General features: G+C 47.7%; 1 protein-coding gene across 1 annotated transcript; it reads right to left on the bottom strand.

The window, feature by feature from the left end:
• LOC139347315 (protein jagged-1a-like) lies at positions 1-20,907 on the bottom strand. Its single transcript, XM_070986798.1, has 26 exons — positions 20,701-20,907; positions 19,310-19,612; positions 13,754-13,811; positions 11,436-11,693; positions 11,169-11,229; positions 10,569-10,699; positions 10,357-10,476; positions 9,865-9,984; positions 9,654-9,767; positions 8,974-9,087; positions 8,692-8,738; positions 7,881-8,054; positions 7,282-7,432; positions 7,031-7,195; positions 6,840-6,953; positions 6,648-6,761; positions 6,221-6,334; positions 6,011-6,127; positions 5,238-5,265; positions 4,733-4,818; positions 3,868-3,981; positions 3,512-3,621; positions 3,005-3,235; positions 2,723-2,854; positions 2,156-2,306; positions 1-1,403 (listed from the first exon to the last, which is right to left on the bottom strand). The coding sequence occupies exons 1-26, from the start codon at positions 20,758-20,760 to the stop codon at positions 883-885; spliced, it is 3,708 nt and encodes a 1,235-aa protein (XP_070842899.1). The 5' UTR covers positions 20,761-20,907; the 3' UTR covers positions 1-882.

Genomic DNA, 20,907 nt, shown 5'->3' with positions numbered 1-20,907 from the left:
CTTCTATCCTTCTGAGGACCCTCACTGACATAATGTGTTCCATAGCTGCTAACCAGAACCATCACAACTAAATGACCAAAACATGATCCTAAAACCAAATCTGAGCCCTCAAACAGCCCTTTGAAGTCGTGAGGACCTGCCAAAATGTCCTCACATGAACACACAGACACACACACACACATCCGCCACCATGTTGTTTTGTATAAAAAGACCCTGCAGCAGCTAAATGTGACCAAACCACCCAGCATTCACCCCCCTGCCTCCCGTTTACATGTAAACTACTTACAACAGAACATCCTGGCAAACAGACCACGTACAAAACATTTAGTTGAGGCACAAAATGCCCAAATCCAAAAGGCTAAAAATAAACTATTCTTTCAAGAACACTTTTGGCGTTGACGAAAAATATATATAAAAAAAATCTTTCTATCAAGAAGTCGTAAGCTTACAAAGCTGTCGAACCTTTGACTCAAAATAATACTCATAAATAAAAAAAGGAATATCTTAAGGCTCTTGACGATTAAGTTAAGAAATCAAATATACACAATGATTAATTAGAAAATTATTTACACGTCTGTACAGAAACATTCGACATGGACGATTCTTCATATTGACTCAAATTTCCCCCAAACAAACAAAATAAATAGTTTTTTTCCCCAAAGTTGTCAGGTGTTGTGGCGCCACAAGGCGGCATCTCGTTCAAACACAAAACTCATTGTTGGATGAAATGTACTGATCGTGCATGTCAGACGTCCACAAAACCGGAGATCCAGCCAGCCGCAGTGGACCGTTGAGACCAGCGTCAGTCAAAACATAAATTAAACTTCTGAATGAGAAAAGACTATAAAGAAGAAGAGGTGGAGTCGCTCTGAGCGCCGCTGGTTATACGATATACTCCATCCTGTTGACACTCTGCGACTGCAGCTGCCTGTTGTCCTGTTTACTAGTCCAGTGTGGGGATTTGCCCGGTGCACGGCGGGGGGGTCGCTCCTCCCAGTCCACCAGTGAGTATGCCGGTGGTGCCCGCGGGAACCTCGCCTTCTGCACCCTCTTGTCCATCTCGTCCTCGTCCGATTGGCTTCCCGTGTCTGACTTCCTGATCTTGGCGTTGACGGAGTTCTTGTCTTCGCAGAGGTGGTGATGGTGGAGGTGATGGTGGTTTGGCGGGTTTTTCTCGATGGGGTTCTTGATGTGGTTGAGCTGCTCGCGGGCGGCACTGATGCTGTTGTGGAGGGCGTTGTTGTCCTCCGCCACAGGAGCCGAAGACGTCAACGATGGCTGCGTGCTGACTGCCGTGTGGGTGCTCTGCTTCCTCCGCCTCTTCACACACCACAGCAACATGGAGGCGACCGCCAACGCCCAGACAACAATCAGCACGGACACCAGCAGTGGCACGAGGTGGTCTGCTGGACGGACAGAAAAATGGAGATCTTGAGACACTTGATTAAAAACTCAACTATGCTCCACATGAGCAGAAGATGATATCAGCTAATCTCTGGAACCACGAAAACGCCGCTAGCTTCTACCATTCATCCCCTTTTATCTTGTTAGCTAACAAGCTAACCCTGTGGTCATGGTCGAGTCAGGGCAGAGCTCAAATCACCTTTTAACTTTTAACCTGATCGACCACTCAGCTGGGCTTTTCTTCACGAACACAACCTGCAGGAAACTAGTGAGTCGTGCTAGAGTCGTGCTGGACTGACAATCATGAGACCAAACCCTCGTTCAAACCCTTGTTGTGGATTTTGGATTTGACAGAATGGAGGCTGACTGCTGACTGACAGGAGCGTGAACTTGTGCAGCTGAACAAGCCTCAGTTCTACAATGTACCGTAGGGTTTGTGTCAGCGCAGGAACCTGCTGATACTCTGATTTTATTTATTCTGCATGCATCTATTGGGGGAGGCAGGCGAACAACCTCCAGTCCTTCAGTGTGGACATTTAAAGTTAAAAGTTTGAAATCAAAAGACAAACACACACCACATCAGTCAGAAGTGGGATTTAAATTCATCCACTGACTGACCACAAACATTCAGTTTGACAGTTTGGACAGTCCAGGCACTGGACCTGAAGTGAAGGTCAACATGAACCACGTCTCACAGTCACATTTTGTCAAACTTCGATTCCCAAAGTCCAGGATGAAGTTTCACACTCACCATTGGCGTCGTGGCTCTGTCGTCTCTGGATGCGAACCTCGGCGATGGCGCTGATGATGCTGCTGTTGGCGCTCCTCTTGCTGACCAGATCCATGATCTGGTCTGTGATCTCCTTGACGAGGGTCATACCTCTCCTGTGGTCCTCCGTCGACTGAAATATTCCACAGACAAACTCTGTTAGGGTCTGTCTTGTGTTGGTCCCCTCTAATTACTGATTCAAGCACAACATGACAGATTTTCCATTCCAAGAAAAATCATCTGGCGCACAGGAAGCATTTTCTTCTTCTGGCTGCAGAAACAGCGGTTTGAAACACTTTGTTAACGTTTCAATCTTTAAGCTAGTTGTACGACAGTTATACTCTGCTGCTCTTATCTCCGAATTCTCGCTCGTTTTCCATTGTTTAATCCAGACTTTTGGTTAATGTGATGTACTGAAAATGAGAGGAAACCACATCCAGATTATATCATGTGATGACAGCAGCTCCATAATCATTACATTACACTGCGGACAGTTTTGCTGTTCACTGTCAACAACCAAAAACAGCGTTCAAAGCAAACGTGACTCACAATGGCGACATGGATCTCGTTGTTGGCGCTGAGCGACGGCTCGCAGCTCATGGAGACGGAGGAGTCGGAGGACAGATTCTTGACAACGTAGAGACTCCTGAGCTCTCGACAAACCTGCTCCACCGTCACGCCCTGGAACACCAGAGGAACTACGTCAGCAAGTCCAGCAAGTATTCACTGTGATGTCTCTGTTGTAATGCTAAGCTAAGCTAATTAAGATCCTTTCTGCCACTGAAGAGCAAATGAAAGCAACAGAGACTGAAGAACTGGAGACAAACTGACCCTTGTCATGATGTCCTTGTTGAAGGTGAAGGTGACGTTGGCGCAGCTACTCTCTGAGTGACACCTAGTTGTTGGTGGGGTCCGGCGGGCAGGGCTCCAGCACTCCCCCTGGCTGGGACACGGCTTGACAAAGCAGAGCTCGTCCAGGACGGCGACGCAGGTCTGCCCAGCCGGACACTCTGAGCCACGGGCGTGACTGCGGAGGCTGCAGGGTTTGGGTCCACACCGGAGCTGCCAGGGCCATGAGGCGGCGAAGATAAGATAAGATAAGATAAGATAAGATAAGATAAGATAAGATAAGATAAGATAAGATAAGATAAGACGTATAATTAAGGAGGTTAGGCTTGACTTTCAGAATATTTTCGTTTCTCATTTTCATTTTCCAGCTCTGAGGGAAACATACTTTTTACTGTTTTCAGCTGACTGCTGCTGTACTTTAACCTGCATGGAGTATTTTCAAATATGCGTCGTCAACACACGTGAATGCAGACCAGGTGTCCCTTCTACCTTTGTGCAGCTGATCCTCCCGTCCTGACAGCGGCAGGTGTTGCAGTCTTCATCCCATCTGCTTCCGTCCAGAGCCACCAGCCCTCCGGCCACACACGGCCTCCCCGACACTGCAGTACAAGACCACCGTCAGCATCGTCAGCAACAACAGATCACAGGTGGGAATCACCGGCTCACAGCAGCAGCGAATCAGTGAGCTTCATGATTCATATCAGAATGATCATCAACGATGTGAGAGCCAATGACAGCTGCCCACTTCACGTTGTGCTGTCAGACAGTGAATTCAGGCTCTTGTATTATGATGCTGTTGTTGTTGTTGTTGTTGTGTATGTTCAGAGTGTCAGTGCAGGTCTGACCTTCTTGGCAGCGGGAGCCGCTTCTTCCTGGCGGACAGACGCAGCGATATGCGTTGATTTCATCCACGCAGGTGGAGCCGAAGGCACAGGGCGACGACTGGCACTCGTTGACGTCTGGAAGAGGTGAGGGACGCTGATTAGTTCTGTCCACTGACACATGAAGGACATTCATCTGTCCTCAGTGACATGAGGCCTGTTTGTCTGTTTCCACCAGCTGCTGTTATGTGATTATTAGGAGTCGGCTCATCGAGAGCAGGAGGATAAAAATCATTAAACCACCACAGAAGAAGAGATGAGATGACGTCATTCATGGAGCTCTGGTTAAAGGTCATCTATGTCATCGTTTGTCACATTTTGATTTTATCATTGCACCGACTTTTCCACTTCAGACCAGCAGAAATGTGATGTTTTCTGATTTCTTCTCTAAGTTTCCACTAAATTTTTTTGTTTACTGCACAAACTGAGAGAACAGGTGGATGGAATAGAGTAGGAGTCACTGAGCTGCAGAGAGAAATGTGACGGCTACAATTTTTCCTCTTTTGATTCATGAAAAAGGTCAGAAAATAGTAAACGCTCATCGCACTTTTCTGGAACCCAAAGTTACGTCTTCAGGAAGCTTTTTCTGGCCTAAAAGATGTTCAGTTTACATAGAAGGAAAGCAGGAACCTTCACAAACGTCTTTAATGATGAATCGATTGTTAAAATTGATTCTTTTCTGTCAATAAAGTACCGTTGTATTAAACTTTGGAGTTGCTGTTTTCCATTCTTCGTGCTAAGCTAAGCTAAAAGTCTGATGGAACTGATGCATCTGAAACAGGATGTCACTGAAGGCTGGAGGTTTGAGCCGAGGCCGATGGACACTCACTTATCCTGCAGTCCGGACCGGCAAACCCCGAAGCACATTCACATCGGTACCAGTTGTCTCCGTCCACGCAGGTTCCACTGTTATAACTGCAGGACACACAGATTGATGATGTTCAACACTGAGCGTAAGAACAAGAGTGAAAAACAAGTCTGTCTGAGTGAAGAGCAAACTCTTCATCATCATCATCATCATCATCATCATCATCATCATCATCATTGCCCACTGAGGAAACAAACCCAGCAGTGAATCAGTGGCTCTGATCTGACTGAGCTGGAGTCCTCGTGCTTACCCAAATCTAAATCGCAGACAGAAAAATGCTTTTTGTGATCAGTGAGTCTCAAACATGCGAGCAGCGGTTTGGACAGACGAGCAGATAAAAAGGCAAACTGGCAGAAATGATCGTTTTGTTCCAGATTTGATTTGGTGGATGGACAGATGACGAAGAGGAGGCCAGAAAGCAGAATTTAATGCAGCTCATGACAAAACTGAAACAAGTCAGACTCACCAGGGATGAGGGCTGCAGTCGTTGGCGTCTGGAAAACAAAGAAAAGGTCAAGTCAGACTTCAGTCGCTTTGTCTCTTTAGTTGACTCGTCTTCTCTGACAGCAGGACGCTTTGTCTCAGTAACCACTGATGACAGATTCGGTTTAGAAACAGACGACGAATCCTGATGTCCAGTATGAACGTCAAAAAGCGCTCAGATCGAGCCTCAGCTTCAAGCTGTTTGCTAACATTATCGCGTTTTTCACTCATCAGCTTCATTTGTACTTTTATTTGATCCTTTCATTTTTATTTCAGTGTGTTTATATTCATTCACTTTGTGTTATACTTAAAATTGGCATGCTAATGTTAGCACATTAACATGCAGACAATTAGCATGTTAGCACTCTACATAGTAAACTTTTTACAAAGCGTGCCATTTACCCTGACATGCTAACAAATGTTGCCATCCATTTACTTCTTCCCTGTTTCTTTAGTTTTTTAATGAGCATATTTGTCCACTGCCTGCATTTCAAAATGCATAAAATTAGCATTATAGCGCGCTAACATTTGTAACATGCTAAATGTAATTAACATGCAGACAGTTAGCATTTTAACACTTGATGCTAATTTGATTCAATATAAGTAAAAATGAGTTACATTTAGCTTTTAACTGAACAAAAAAGACACTTTTTCCTTTCATGTCAGAAAATTTGACCCTCAACTGAAATCCTCCAGCTGAGGCAGCCTGCATGATGTGGGGGTGGATTTGGAGGTGGGTGCCGTGCAGTGACTCACTGTGGCTGCAGGTGGCACCCTCCCAGCCCTCCTTGCAGACACAGCTGAAAGAGTCTCCGTCCCCCACGCAGGTTCCTCCGTTCTCACAAGGACTCGGCAGACAGCTGCTGTTCTTCGCTGGAGACACAAACACAAGTGTCAGCTGCCACAGTGACACAAGAACAGTGAAAAATAGTTAGTTAGTTAAAAAAACTTGTGACGCGAACTAACCGATGTTACACGTGGCTCCACCCCAGCCAGTGGCACACACACACTTAAAGGTGTCGCCTTCATCGTAGCAGGTTCCTCCATTGTTACAGGTCGCCTCGTCACACTGACTTTCTCCTGCAAACAAAGACAGAAAAACATCTGGAACGGCTGGCGAACTGAGGAGAGTTTGACCTGGCACTGAAGACAGCACTGCGCGCAGTTGCTCGCCACCATCAGAGTGTGTGAATGAGTGAATGAGATGTTTGAACAATGAAACGATCAAATTCAGTCTTTAATTCTGGAGACGTAAAAAGTCTTCATCCTAAAAATGTAATGATCGACATTGTGGGAATAATGTCAGTGAGATTTATGTCCCCACGAGGCAAGTAACACATGCCCACACACACACACACACACACACACACACACACACACACACAGGACTCACGTGAGTGACAGGTCTTTCCCTTCCAGCCGTTGTTACACTCGCAGTAGAAGTCGCTGACCAGGTCTCGGCAGACGCCGCGGTTCTGACAGGGAGCAGAGCTGCAGTCGTCAACGTCTGCAGGACAACAACAAACATCAGAACACATCACATGGTTACAGCTGAGGATGAAGAGGGAGGAAGAGGAGGACTCACTATTCAGGCAGGTGGGTCCATCCCAGCCGTCGGCGCAGATACACTGATACTGACTGACTTTATCAATACAGGTTCCTCCATTCAGGCAGGGGGCGCTCTCGCAGTCATTGATATCTGAGAGTCACAGTAATACACATTAGTTCATCTTCGTCATCAGTCATTAGTGAGTAATGACTCGTTCATGCACTCACTCTCGTGGCAGTAGGTCCCGGTGAATCCCTCCTCACACTCGCAGCTGAACTGTCCACCTGCATGACTCCGACAACGCCCGTGAGGGCCGCACACGTTGGACGAAATCAAACGCACCCCGCCTGGTGTGCTATTGGACGCCACCGCCACAGTGCAGCTGTCAATCACTGGAGAGGGAGGAGACAAAGAAGATTCAGAGGGACGAGTGCCATACGTTGACTGATGGACGGCTGAACGTAGACAGGACGCAGACCTTTGCAGGGCGTGCTGCGGCAGTGGTCCTTCAGCCGCGAGCAGTTCTTGCCCTCGTAGTCTTCAGGACACTCACAGACGTAGTCGGTGGCCAGGTTGAAGCACCGCCCACCGTTCTGACATGGGCTGTGGACGCAGTAATCGATGTCCAGCTGTGGACACAGAGAACAACCAGCTCCAACATTAGAGAGGACGTCAACCAGATGTCAAATCTGAGACGAGTCCTGATTCAGATGAAAGATCTGATTTGATGAGACTGATGGGAATGTTTCAGCAGGTGGATGCTGACAGCCAGGAGACAAGAGATCATCATGTCAGACAAGATATCATCATCATCATATCAACTTTTTTTTCCCTCAAACTTTTTAACGTTCTGAGGTTAATTCAACAGACTTTAATCTGATCAGTTAATGTTAAAACTACTCAAAGAAAAACTTTCCAGCTGCTGCTGAAACCTTGAGACTAAACAGCTGGATGTCTGATGTCCTTCAACCAACATTAGCATAGCATAGCTAGCTTGCTAGCCAGTGAAAAAAAAAACACACTTCCTGTTTCTGTTCACCAGCTGATAAAAATGGGCGTGGCTGAATGACAGCTCACCTGACAGCGACTCCCAGAGAAACCAGGTGGACACAGGCAGCGGAAGCCGTTAACTTCATCATGGCAGCGACCTCCGTTGAGGCACGGGCCGCTGGAGCACTCGTCCACGTCTTTTTCGCAGTGTTCACCACCGAATCCAGGAGGACACACACACTTATAACCGTTTACCAGGTCCTGAAACACACACACGACAGCAACGTTAGCGCTAACGCTACAGTTCAGCCGTGTGTTGATTTATCTGCTTCCTGTCCTTCAAGCTAATCCTGTTAGCATCAAGCTAAAGGGCCAAACGGTCCTCTGTACGGTGTTTATTTGTCTCTTTAAACTGGCATCAGCTTGTGTTTCAGGCTGGAATATTTCTCTTCAGAAAAGTTTCATGTTCAGCAGACGTTTACACTGTTTTCAGTTACACTTCTTTCCCTGAAGACGCTGAAGCAGAAACCACACTGAGCTGTGACAGATCATGCGGCTGATGTCATGTCATGTGATCTGTCTGCATCAGCAAACAATAAACCGCCGTGAGAAGAAGAATGGAAGAAAACAAAAAGCAGCAATCAACGTTTGAAAAGAACGAGGACAGACTGTTGATCCTCTGGAAATGAGACAGTTTAGTTCATGGAGGCGCGCACACACACACACACACACACACACACACACACACACACACAGAGTTATGTCTCTGCCCTACATGCATTTGCTGTTTATAGCTCTGGTGTGTGTGTGTGTGTGTGTGTGTGTGTGTGTGTGTGTGTGTGTGTGTGTGTGTGTGTGTGTTTGTTTGTGTGTGTGTGTGTGTGTTGCAGACGCTCACCTTGCACGTCGCTCCGTTCTGACACTGACCTCGACAGTCGTTGATATCTGCAGAAACAATTCAAGATTAAACACATTTTACGAAAACATTTTAAGACCAAAACACCAAAAACTGAGTGATGAGCCGACAGACAGACCAGAGACAACCAATCAGAGCTAGCGCTTGTTGGGACAGACTCAGCGATGGGTCTATCTTTTGAAGCCAAAACCCAGTTTTTCAAAATAAAAGCCTTTTGTTTTTATTGGTGGTTGAATTTTTTGCTGTATCTGCCATCAGACTCACTGCTGTCACAGTTATGGCCCGTCCAGCCCGGCAGGCACTCGCAGAAGTATCCTCCAATGAGATTCCGGCAGGAGTTGGCATTGACGCAGGGGTTGTCGTCACACTCGTTGGCATCTGAAACAAAACAAACAGCAGAGTCAACAGAGGGTATGCGGCGCTGCAGCATGTAGCATTAGCACGTCAACGTCAGCGCTGCATCAAACATGATGTTGCGTTAGATGACATCATCAGCTTTGAGCATTTAAAGAGACAAACATCCAATCATAAAGTTGGGAAAGGTCGGGAGTGACAGTGCGCTGACACGACAGACGTCGCAAGCCATTTCGAGCCCTCGGCTAACAATCGGAGTCTGGCTTTCAGTCAGTGTCAGCAGGAGTGACTCCTGGCAGCAGAGGAGGAGGAGACGAGGCCTATGATCGCTCAGATTGGAAAACAGGCTCCACAGCGTCAGCTGGCAGACCAAACCAGCTGACCACAGATAGCGGCTGAGGCGCCGTAGTGAGGTGATCCTGGAGATCAGCAACCTCCAGCAGCAGGAGGAGGTCAAACGCTCCTTCAGCTGATGGGATGGATTCATTTGTTTATGAAAAACCTCCACAATGGAGGAGATGAAGCATAACGTCAGCAAAGACAACAACAGTTCAGGGACCAGCTCTGCTCCGAGCCAAAGGGGCACTGACCGATCAGGCAGGTCTTCCCGCTCCACTGAGGAGGACAGGTGCACTTGAAACCATTAACCAGGTCCAGGCAGGTTCCTCCATGACTGCAGGGGTTCACCAGACACTCGTCCACATCTGAGACAGACAGAAAAACAAAGTCCAACAGGTCATGAAGCTTCAGAGGACGTCCAAAGAGGACCTGATCAAAGGTAAAGGTGCCAGCAGGTCTTACTGATGGAGCAGGAGGGTCCGGTCCAACCAGGGGCACAGCGGCACTCGAAACCCTGACTGGTCCTGGTCTCCACACACCTTCCTCTGTTCAAACAGGGGCTGGACAGACAGGCATGGTCCGCTGAGGACAGAAGACAGGGAGACGGTATTCAAACACCTGCTTCTTGTGCACAGGTGGACTTTTTTTCCTCACAGTGTCACCAAATAATGAAGATTCATCATCTGAGGACAGTGACTAAAGACAGGGATCATCTGAGCAGTGCTTACTGACATCTGGACTAAAACCATCTGCAGACCCTCAGCAGCATCCTGACGAAGAGCTGCATTACACAAACCTGCAGTTTGACTCTTTGTGCTGAGACAACAGGCTGAATGTCCTCCATAGAAAAACTGATCTTCTGAATTTCACCATTCACACTTTAATGCACTAGACTGTATGAACAGACCTGCGGGACCTCTCTGGATCTGGGACTGGACCCGCAGATGCTCTCACCTCTCTGACAGTTGACCCCAGAGAAGCCGTCGGGACAGGAGCAGTGGTATTTGTCCGGTCCCGTGTTGCTGCAGGTTCCTCCGTTTAGACATGGCTGCAGCGTTGCACACGTGTTCAGATCTGCAGATGAAGACGCGACAAACACTTTACGACCACGAAAAAGACGAGAAAGTCACGTCTGCACCAGTGTCTCTGGACGTGTGTGTGTGTACCTTTGTCACACAGCTGTCCTCCGTAGTTGGTGTCGCACAGACACTGCCAGGGCTCCACACAGCTGCCATGAACGCAGCCGGGATGAGGGATACACTGATCACAGTACTCCCCCTGCCAGCCATACAGACACCTGACACACACACACTTTTTAAGTTAAAGTCTGAACACTGTGAAACACACTGAACTTGTTGTGTTGTGACATATTTGTCAGCGTGTGTTTTGGTGTCGGTATATAATTCTGATTCAGATAAAATGGATGAAAGTGAATGAAATGCTTTGAATTTCTTTGTTTTAATTTGCTTCTCAGCTCTTACTTCTACATCAACTGTTTATTCTGTGTTAAAACTGCGATTTTTAGACATTTTATACACATGCAGTATATGAATGGATGAATACAAGAACAAATATTAGGATTAGAATAAAAAGTATTTTCAGAATCGAAAAGAATAAAATCCAGTCTCTGTGCTGAAAAGGTGAAAGAAACTAAATGTTACATATTTGTGAAACACTGTAACCAGTGAGTTCAGACACTGTGTACAAATACTTCATATCACTGTCAAGCACAGGTAATAAAGGTGTTTGTGTGTGTTGGCTCTCACTTGCACTCTCCAGGAGCTTTACAGGATCCGTGTTCTGTGCTGCAGCCCTGTCTGCAGATGGCTGCGCAGAGACACAGAGACAGAGACAAAGTGTCAGCAAACGTGGACGATGTCAAAGAGACAAGCTTTCCTTCAGCAGAGGACTCCGTTATCATGGACGCTCTGAGTGTCTCACAAGCTTCGGACTGAACGGTGACTGTGACATCAACGATAACATCAACAGACAGACTCATGCATCGATAAAACCCTCGATAAAACAGGACTCACCTGTGTTGCAGTCTGGACCGGACCAGCCCTCCAGGCACGTCTTGTTGCCGTTGTGGTCACACTCATAGTGGCCGAAGAAGTCGTCTCGCGGGCGGCAGAACTTGTTGCAGCCGAAACCGTAGTACTGCTCGTCGCAGCTGAGGCGGACCTGGAAGTGGACCTGAGCCACGGGACCGTTGTGCTTCAGGCTCTGCCACTGCCGGCTGGGGTTGATCATCCCCGAGTGGACGGCTTTCTCGATCAGCGCCCCGCCGGCGTCTGGAAACACAAGAGTTTCTATCAGTCAGAGAGGAAACATGGAGGTGAAGTGATGAACAGGGTTAGTTTGGAGAACTGAGGACAAGGAAAGAGCAAAGAGGCATCACTGGAGGCTGTTTGGGTTAGCTTGAAATGCTAACTTGTCGCTACGTACAGCAGCAGGTGGAGTAACGGACAGTGAGCTTCATGAGCTGTCTTAACCCGTCTGAGCTGTCTGTCTGTCCAGCTGCTGATGACAAAGACAAACCAAGGCAGTCTGGTCTGTCTCAGAGGACAGCGGGCAGCTGTGGGCGCAGAGGGACGCTGGAATATTCCAGAGTTTGAAAATGCTGAGCTGCTCTGTGGTATTTCACCGGCAGGGTGGAAAGTGTGATCGGGCTGAGGTGACGGCGTCGGTTCAACCGACAAGCAGCTGGACCGAAAGAGCAGAGGAAAACCTCCGCAGGTAGCACCATCTGCCTGGAAGCAAACTGTGACACTTCACATCCCTGTGGAGAAGAAAAAAGTGCCAGAAGTGGCACAGAGGTAGCAGATCTGAAAAATAGTTAACCTCCCAAAAGGCTGGATCTGTTCCGTCCACAATATTTGAGCAAATATTCAAAGCTGGCACTTTATCGCTGAATACCACCTGAGCTGCTGAGCCAACACCTGCCTGAGAGCTGCAGCTCTGGAACCTGGACAGAAGAAAAGCCTTTCTGTGCTGAGGATCATGTCTTCCAGGAGTGTATGTTTACTGACATCTGAGTTACTGGACCATGGTCGTTCATGGTCTGCATCTCAACCCCGGAGCTGCAGGGGGCGCTGGACCTGATCAGCTGCCGCCAACATCCAGCAGACAGAACATCATCATTCATGTGGAGTCGTGTTTGTCTCCTGATAGACGTCAGTCCAGTATTATCTCTCTTTTAGCTCTGTGTTTGGTCTCCTCCACCTCCTGAAGGAAACATCTGCTCTCAGGTGGTGAACAGAGGGTTCATCGTAGGGATGCTGCCTCAGTATCGATACCTGGGCTTTGGGTGTTGCTCCATAAAGACCAGTGAATCCTGCTGCACTACGCGGGCAGGTGGAGGAGGCTGGTTGTCACCTGAGCTGAACCAGATCAACAGAACGCTGCAGGTGGTCATTACGGGCCACGTGTCGGGGGCACTTAGCTCGTGGACGCTAAACTGAGAGGGTCAATATTAGCTCTGTCCTTGCTTGGCTCAACAGCAGCTTCAGCCGTTCGTCTGCTGAAGGTTTCTGAACAAACATCTCACACACAGTGAAACTTAACTCTCTGGTTCCATGTTTGGACTGAAACTCTGATGAGCTGGACTCCCCCCCCCCCCCAGCGCCTGCCCCAAAGCCCACCTGAGCCGAGGTCAGCCGACTTCACACCGGGCCTATAATGGTTCCCTGTGGGACGCCAAATACAGCACGGAGCCAACACTCTCTCTGCCGACTGCTGGCTGATAAACAAACCTCACACACTCTTTACAACCTCTTTTCTGAATGGGACTCATCCAGAGCACGTAAACACCTCCGGGGTGCCGTACAAGGAACTCCTCAATGTCCTCTGTGGGGTTTAGATCAAGGCTCACTGACGAGTTTAACGTGACTTCCTCAGTTAACAGAAACATCAGAATGACGTGACATCAAAAATTAGGTTTTAATATTCTGACAGTTCCAGCTTTGCTTGATGCTTTTCGTCTTTCAGCCAAACAAAACAAAGTTTAAAGGTTAATTCCTGTAAATCTGTTGTATTTGTTCTCTGCTGTACTCGAAGCCTCTGTGGTTGTTTTTTTAATATATTTATTTAAAGTTTTACATTTTATTTGACTCCATGTTTGTTTCTTTACTGGACAATTGACAGATTTGTTCTTTGTAACGCAGCATTTTATCTGTTATCTCCTGTGTTTTGTACCATTTACAGCTAGTCTAAAACACACAGTGAAGCTGGTTTACAGCAGCACTGAGCTCTCAGGTCAAAGGTCACAGTGGTTTCAGCAGGAGGGAAACTGAACCAAGCAGAGAGGAAGAGGAGTGAGGACAAGACAAATGATGAAGATGATGATACTCACTGCCAGAGGAAGAGTCGTTGTTGTAGTCCAAAGCTTCCACGATCAATGTGTACGACCTCTGTGCACACACGCACCCACACGCGCACGCACACACACGCATACACGCACACACACGCACACGAACAAAAAAAAGGATTAAAGCTCTTATCCTTTATTTTATGTCCCAACATTAAGAGACGAAATTAAGCTTTTAATAAGAATTGCTGGAAACAAGCATTCACTGCTGAGTGCAGTGTGTGTGTGTGTGTGTGTGTGTGTGTGTGTGTGTGTGTGTGTGTGTCCCATTATTTCAGCTCCACTTTGAAACTCTTTGTCTCTCTTAAGGCCACTGTCGCTCTCACCGCTATCGAATGACAGACAGATCAGAGCCAGAGTGTGTGTGTGTGTGTGTGTGTGTGTGTGTGTGTGTGTGTGTGTGTGTGTGTGAGAGAGTCTCTCTCCAGGTCCCTCCATCCAAACTCAGAGCTCGACATCAGACTGCAGTGTGTGATGTGTCTCTGGGTTTTAAACCTGACGACAGTTTCAAGACGAAGCCTGGAAACGTCAAAGTTACGTTCAGAGGATAAAATCACTGTTTCCAAAGTCCCAGGTAAGCTTGAAGCTCAAGTCTTGGTAATTCAATCCAAACACACGTGTCACATCAAGACTAGCAAGTCCTGAGTCAAGACCAGCAAGTCTCAGGAGAGGACCACTCATCAGTGGAGCAGGGAGGTGGAGGAGGAGGTCGACTGAAGTTAACACAGGAAAAAAAACACTCACTGCACCTGTATTCAGCTCAGGTAAAGGTGTGTGTGTGTGCTGATATTATTAAGCACTCATATCAGTACTTATGGTCAAGTGCACAAATGTGTAACTGGTCTGTAGAAACCGTGATTGCTCTGAACGTGCCTGAACTTCAACAGAGGTGGTCTCACATCATCCTGCCCTCATTTCTCAGCCTCTGCTGATGCTAGCGTAGATCCACAGCAGTTAGATCAACTCTCTCCTACAACACTCCGCTCTGCAGGACAGCAGTCAGTCCATGCAGGTTACAGATTAGCGGTTAGCTCGGGCTGTGATGTCAGGTTATGGAGCGCTCAGAGCTGCTGACAGGACCCATAATGAGCCATAAGAAGCCTCACAGAGGGGATTCAGTCATGTCTTCTATCGGTTTCCTGTGGTCGCATGCCGTGAACACTGGATGTTTGCTTTTCGCTGTTCTGTTCTGTTCGTTTCAGTGTTTTCTTACTGTCCTCTTGCAGAGACTTGCAGAGTCCTTCATCCGTCACGAGTTCCATCAAACAAACAAAAACTGGTTCTCAGTTAAAAGACTTAATTAAAGGAGAATTCCATTTTATCACAGCCTGGGCCTCATTGTAGTTGTTTGTCAATCGCTGCTATCAGTGCCAACATTGTACTCACTGAGTTCATATCTGACATCTGGGAACACGCAACACATCAACACAAGCAGTCAGATGGTCAGACTGAAGGTGAGCACACCTGAAATGCGTTACAGCAGGACAGAGCCGAAGCAGGAAGTGGGTCAATAGACTTCTTTTAATCTGCTCCCACATCAGACAGAGACTCGGTGATGCACTGAAATCTCTTTTAGCTTCTCTCCACTTCGATGGCTCCAACAGTAAGCAGGGATAAGACAGCGAAGCTCCACGATGACGGAGACGAAGAGCTTTACAATGACTCAGCATTTTCTGCAGCAGGTATGAGAATGTGACGTTTTCTTTATTTTATCACAAAACACCTCATTGTTTACGAGTTGCTGTTTCTAGCTGCTGAAAATAAAGCTGCTAGAATCAGAATAAGGTTGAAGGAGTTCTGTTCGGTAAGAACCCTCCTGGTTGGTCCTCAGTGGCTCCACACAGAGCGTCATGTCTCCAGTGTACCACAGAGCTGTTTACCCCGACGCCACATAACTGTCACTAATGCAGAACCGAGCTAACGTGCTGGAGCTGAAAACCCTCTGAACAACTCTTGCAACATGGTTGCGTCACCTCTCTGGCTGAAACGTGATCTGGGCGTCTGGCTGATGCCTCCTGACCCTGGAGGAAAAATAAACCTGCTGCCCACCAAACACAGTGGGTGGCACCTCAAAACATTTTAGCAGCTAATTAGATTTCGAGACGGAGCGAGAACCTGACAGCTGGTCACCTGCCAACAGGTTCCACTCACTTCTTGCCAAAACATCTACCAGCATTCGTCTACAGGCCACTGGTGATTTCCCATCACTCCTGTCCTTTGATTGTTTGATTGAGGAGGTGGAACTGCTTTCTCTGGCTGCAGGCTCAGTGTGGGAAAATAGTTTGTGAGCGTGCAGAGCCAGGCGACATGTGGAGGCAGGTCCAGGCGGGGCGGCGCGAGGCGGAGAGCTCGCAACTCCAACTGCAGCCAAAAAAAAACTTCCTCTGTTTCTAATCTGTTCGGTGGCGAATCTGACGCCTCGTCAGGCCGACTGATGGCACGGTGAGAATGAGACGCACTTCAGGAAGCGATGGTTCTAAAACTAAGAACCTGGAACAGTCAGGACTCCCAAACACTTCAAACACTTAATCTAAGAAACCCACCCATTACACTTCCCCAGAGCTTTTCCTCTGCAAACAGGACTAACTGATTATTCGACTGGTGATTGCACGTAAAAACACCTGCTGCCATGTTTTCTATTCAAGTCGAGCGCTGGCTAGGTCTGGGTCTCTGTGTGTCATCACGGGTTTGGCAGATTGTGGATCAGCTCTTAAGAAAAGCAGCAGCATCACATTCATTCCCCAAGATGGACTCACGTCAGGCAGGTACGAGGACCGATTCTGGTCATCAGATACGTCCATGTTTGGTCACCTGGTGGAGACACATCTGTGAGCCTGACACAGGAGAAGACAAACATCCCAGCTGGCCTTTCTGCTCCCTGCCTCCCCATAATTCACTGGGGCAGACTTTGTTATATTTACCATTATCCTTTAATTACCATGTGTGACCACAGGGGACGCTGCAAACGTTGGACAGAAAACCGCTTGAACTGTCGTCCATAAGCTTCGTCTTTAACCACAAACACTCCTCTTATCTTAGTACACATCAGTTGATCTATAAACAACATAAATTTATTATCTGAAGGATCAGTTCTGACGTCCAATGACTGAACGGCATTCTTTCCTCAACGTAGGAAAAATTATTCTTTGACAATCTTTTAGATTGTTTGTTGAAACCAGTCATTCATCCAGCTCCGTCCTGCATGGATGACTGGTTTGTGTTTGTGTGTGTGTGTGTGTGTGTGTGTGTGTTCGGGGTGGTCTACATAAGAACTCATTTGTTCCAACACAAACCTCAGCAGTAACCAGGATCACAGCAGGTTTTAACTCTGAACCCCAAAACGACTAAAACATGAACTGAAGTAAAGAAATGTCGTCAAGCGGCTTCCTGTTGTTTCGTCTCACTCGTTTGTTTCTGTGCGTGAGAAACTACGAAGATCACGAGAAACGTGCTGTGAATGTTCAGAGAGCATGAAACTCAGTCACTTAACTGACCTGTTGACCTTTCCTCCAGCGCCACCACAAACTTTACACCTTTAAGATCCAAAAAACAACAACAAAAAAAAACTGCCCGGATGCGCCACGATCCATTTCTAACTCAACAGCATGTTCATGGTCTGGAGGCTTTATTAACGTCTTCAGACTGGACTGTATTTCTCTGCCTGAAGCAGCGAGTCGTGCTATTGCTGTTGGTCTGTCTGCATCCTGCAGATTCCCACGGCTTTTACAGTTAAGTAAACACCTGCTTCGTTTGCATCTGCATTGAGGATTAAATTGAAAAGCCTCCATGCTGTCGACCTTCCTGCGTACTTTCCCTGCTTATATTTTCACTAAAAAAAACATTAAAGGGCCACATCACGCAAGCCAGTCCGGCCAACATGAACCCAAACATCATTCAGTCAGTCAAAACTATACATAGAAGTTAGATGACACTGAGTCAAGTCCGACTGTGAGTCTCCATCACCCCCTCGGGTCAACACAGCACATCAGAGGTGATGCCAGTGAGCTGCATCACTAACTGCTCTGGTTCTTGTCTGACTGTTGTTAGACGGTGGATATGTTGCACCACAATCCACCCCCCCCCCGACCTCAGCCCTCCACCCCAGCATTGTCCCAGAGAGGGAGCCAGCCAGGGCCCTGCCCATTGTTCCCACAGTGCCCGGACAAAATAAACCAAAGAGTGAAAGAAAGAATCCCAGAGGGTGAGACGCCAAAACAAAGGTTGAGAAACACAAAAAGAAAGAAAAGACCAGCAAAAACTACAGGAGAGCAGGAGGGAAAGGATTTCAGAAACGTAAAAGTTACTGAACAAAGAGACAGACAGGAGGTGGACGAGTGTCCTGAGCCGTCATCACTGCCCCAATAAACAGGACTGACTGTTTGGGTCTGTCCTGCCAGTTCAGACTGAGGAGACAAAAAAAGGGAACAACAACAACAGAAACCTCATCCTGCCCGACAACCACAACGGCTTCATTTAACGTGCCAGTTACCAGGTCAACGGCAGGAATGTCCCGCAGCCGGCCGAGCAGAGCCGCCAACAACGGGCCTTTATCCCCCGCCATGCTGGAAGGTCAGGGGAGACGACCACGACAACGAGGCAGGAAAGAAAGCAGGAGAAACGCTCAGCCGCCGATGTCTCACCAGAGCGGTTTGTCCTCATTTGTAGTTCCAGGCAGGGAACCAGAGCAGCCCTGATGAGCACATGAAACCTCAGCCGGTGTCTGCTGAGCACCAGGGATCGACCCAGAGGCCGATCGCAGCGAGGAACCAAGCAGCTCGCTGCCACCGGGAAAATAAACAGGAGACAGAAAGAAAAAGTCTCCGAGGAGCTTATAATTATCAGCTTATGACTCAGTCAAGACGATCAGACAGAGACTGATAATTATTACTCAGCATCTCATAATTACAACTCACAGACATATGAGATCAAAAGGTCTAACCACGAAATTAACATTTAATTTTATGTTTGTTTATGTAGTTCCCATCAACAGAAATGTTACATAAAAGGAAAGTAATGCCTCAACCAAATGAAATAACAAACCACGTCACAAACGCACAGACTGGTGTCGATTCACAGGTAACGGCCGTCAGCACACAGACCCCATCCTCATCATCAAAGAGGAAAACTCTTCACTGAACCCGAGTTAAAGGACGAGTAACAGAAAGGAAACGGTTTCCATCCATCCTCTGAGTCAGTCCTCCTGAGCGCCGCTGATTGATCAGACTTATCAGAGCTAAGTCACATTCAAAGCTGCTGAATCTTCTGCTCTGATGTGATGGAAACAAGAGGAAGCTGTGAGAGAGAGCTACCTGTAAGACCACAGAAACCACAGAGAGGTGTGATGGTCATTTATCAGCCGCTCATGCATGAAGCAAGTCCTCCTTCAGCAGCACACCTGCTGTCTCATCGTGATCTCTGGAGGAGGATCCCTGCTCAGGTGACCTTCTCTTTAACCCAAATCAATGCTCTAAAGACATAAAACTCGAGGATATGAGGCCGACCTGTTACTCTCTGTGGGACCTGTAAGACTGCTGAACTCACCGGCCAGGCGAAGCTGAAAGGCAACACGATCCTGGCTTTGTCGCTCTTGGCGTTGCGTAAAGAAAAGGTATTTCCACCGAGCACGGGCGTGGAGGCCGTGCCGAAGCTGCAGGGCCCGGCTGAGGACACCTTCAGCTGGTACTCCTTCAGACACACACGGAAGTAGGTGTCGCATTCGTCCGCTGTGCACCGCCGATCCGTCGCGTCCCGGGATCCATCGCAGCAGGCGCCGGTCTGCAGGTGCCCGTTCACGTTCTGCATCGACAAAATCTGAAGCTCGAAGTGTCCCGAAGCTGAAGAAACCTGCAGAGAGAGTCGACAGGTGAGTTCACGGCAGGTAGACGGACAAGATTCACCTTCAACAAGATTCTACAAACGATTCTGCAGATGAGTCAGGCCAAAGCAGGTTCCCACAGTCCTGCTGCAGCTCTCAGGTCTGTGTCCAACATCCAACCAGGAGCTGGTCTGACAGTCCTCAGGTCTCTGTTGGATCAGGTCTCCTTTCAGTCAGGTGACTAATATTACATTTTTTACCTATATTATCTGTGCTGCAGGTTTGTTCATCTCGCAAGCAAATCTTCCCTTCAAACATCAAAAAATCTGAACATTTTCCACAGAAACAAATGAATTTGATGAAAAGTCCTTTTCTCCTCTTAAATTATGATTTCCGCCCCAAATCCCTCCTGAATGAGCTCAGCAGGAAACAGCATCAGATTTAGGATCTAATTCAGTCACAGCTGAACAGAAAACTGATTGGTCCACGTGACTCAAACCTGACCTCCAGGTCAGGAGGAATTCATGTCCCTTTAAATTGACTTATTCATGCTCTCGGCTGTGGAAGTGGACTCAAGGTGCTTCTCATTTCCTTGTTAAAGTCTCAGTTTGGAGTTCAACCCTCTGAACACACTGAGCACCGTTTGGTTTTTAAAGCATCAAATTCTGCTGAAAGTCTTTTCAGACACAGTTCACCTGTTTGAACAGTTTCCAGAAGGTTTACAGTTCATTGACAGTTAAGCTGAAGGATCCTCTGCAGTGTCACACCTGAACTCTCAAACCTGGACATCCAAAGCAGGTCCAGCAGGTCTGTCTGTCTGTCTGTCTGTCTGTCTGTCTGTCTGTCTGTCTGTCTGTCTGTCTGTCTGTCCTGCTGTTGGCTGGAGAGGACACAACCTGAGTCTCTTCAGGACTTTAAAGTCAGTTTTTCAGCCACATCCCATCAACACACACACTCTGACAAAGTGTTAAATATTAAAAGATTTCTGCTCTTTAACGACTTGACAGCTTTTCTCAAACTTTCTGGCGACTGTATGATGAGGATGTGAGCAGAAGAGTTTTCTCCACAGATAGATTTGTTCTTAAATCTCACAGAAATCAGCGGGACTCTGGCGTACCTGGATGCGGGCGGAGAGCAGCAGAAGCTGCAGGCTGAAGGCTGCGCGGAGGGCGGTCATGCCGGCGGCGGGCAGCTGCCTGGCGGCTCTCGGTGCTCAGTGGTAGTCGGTGCGACCCTCCGCTCGGGGTCCGGGTTTAAGCCCCTCTGGATGGGACATGCACGGCGGACACAGAGCTGCCGTGTCTCTCTCCTGAACAAATGTCCA

This window comes from Chaetodon trifascialis, chromosome 2 (assembly GCF_039877785.1).
Source record: "Chaetodon trifascialis isolate fChaTrf1 chromosome 2, fChaTrf1.hap1, whole genome shotgun sequence".
Lineage (NCBI taxonomy): Eukaryota > Metazoa > Chordata > Actinopteri > Chaetodontiformes > Chaetodontidae > Chaetodon > Chaetodon trifascialis.
The sequence above is the reverse complement of the archived record's forward strand: the minus strand, read 5'-3'. Positions and strand labels throughout refer to the sequence as shown.

What these genes read in the sequence shown, in the direction of transcription:
- LOC139347315 (XM_070986798.1), bottom strand. Translation starts at nt 20,760, where the DNA reads ATGACCGCCCTCCGCGCAGCCTTCAGCCTGCAGCTTCTGCTGCTCTCC. An exon ending in TGGGGTCAACTGTCAGAGAG is followed by an intron (nt 9,985 to 10,356) that starts GTGAGAGCATCT and finishes TTCTGTCCTCAG; the next exon opens with CGGACCATGCCTGTCTGTCC. An exon ending in GGAGGATCAGCTGCACAAAG is followed by an intron (nt 3,236 to 3,511) that starts GTAGAAGGGACA and finishes TGGCCCTGGCAG; the next exon opens with CTCCGGTGTGGACCCAAACC.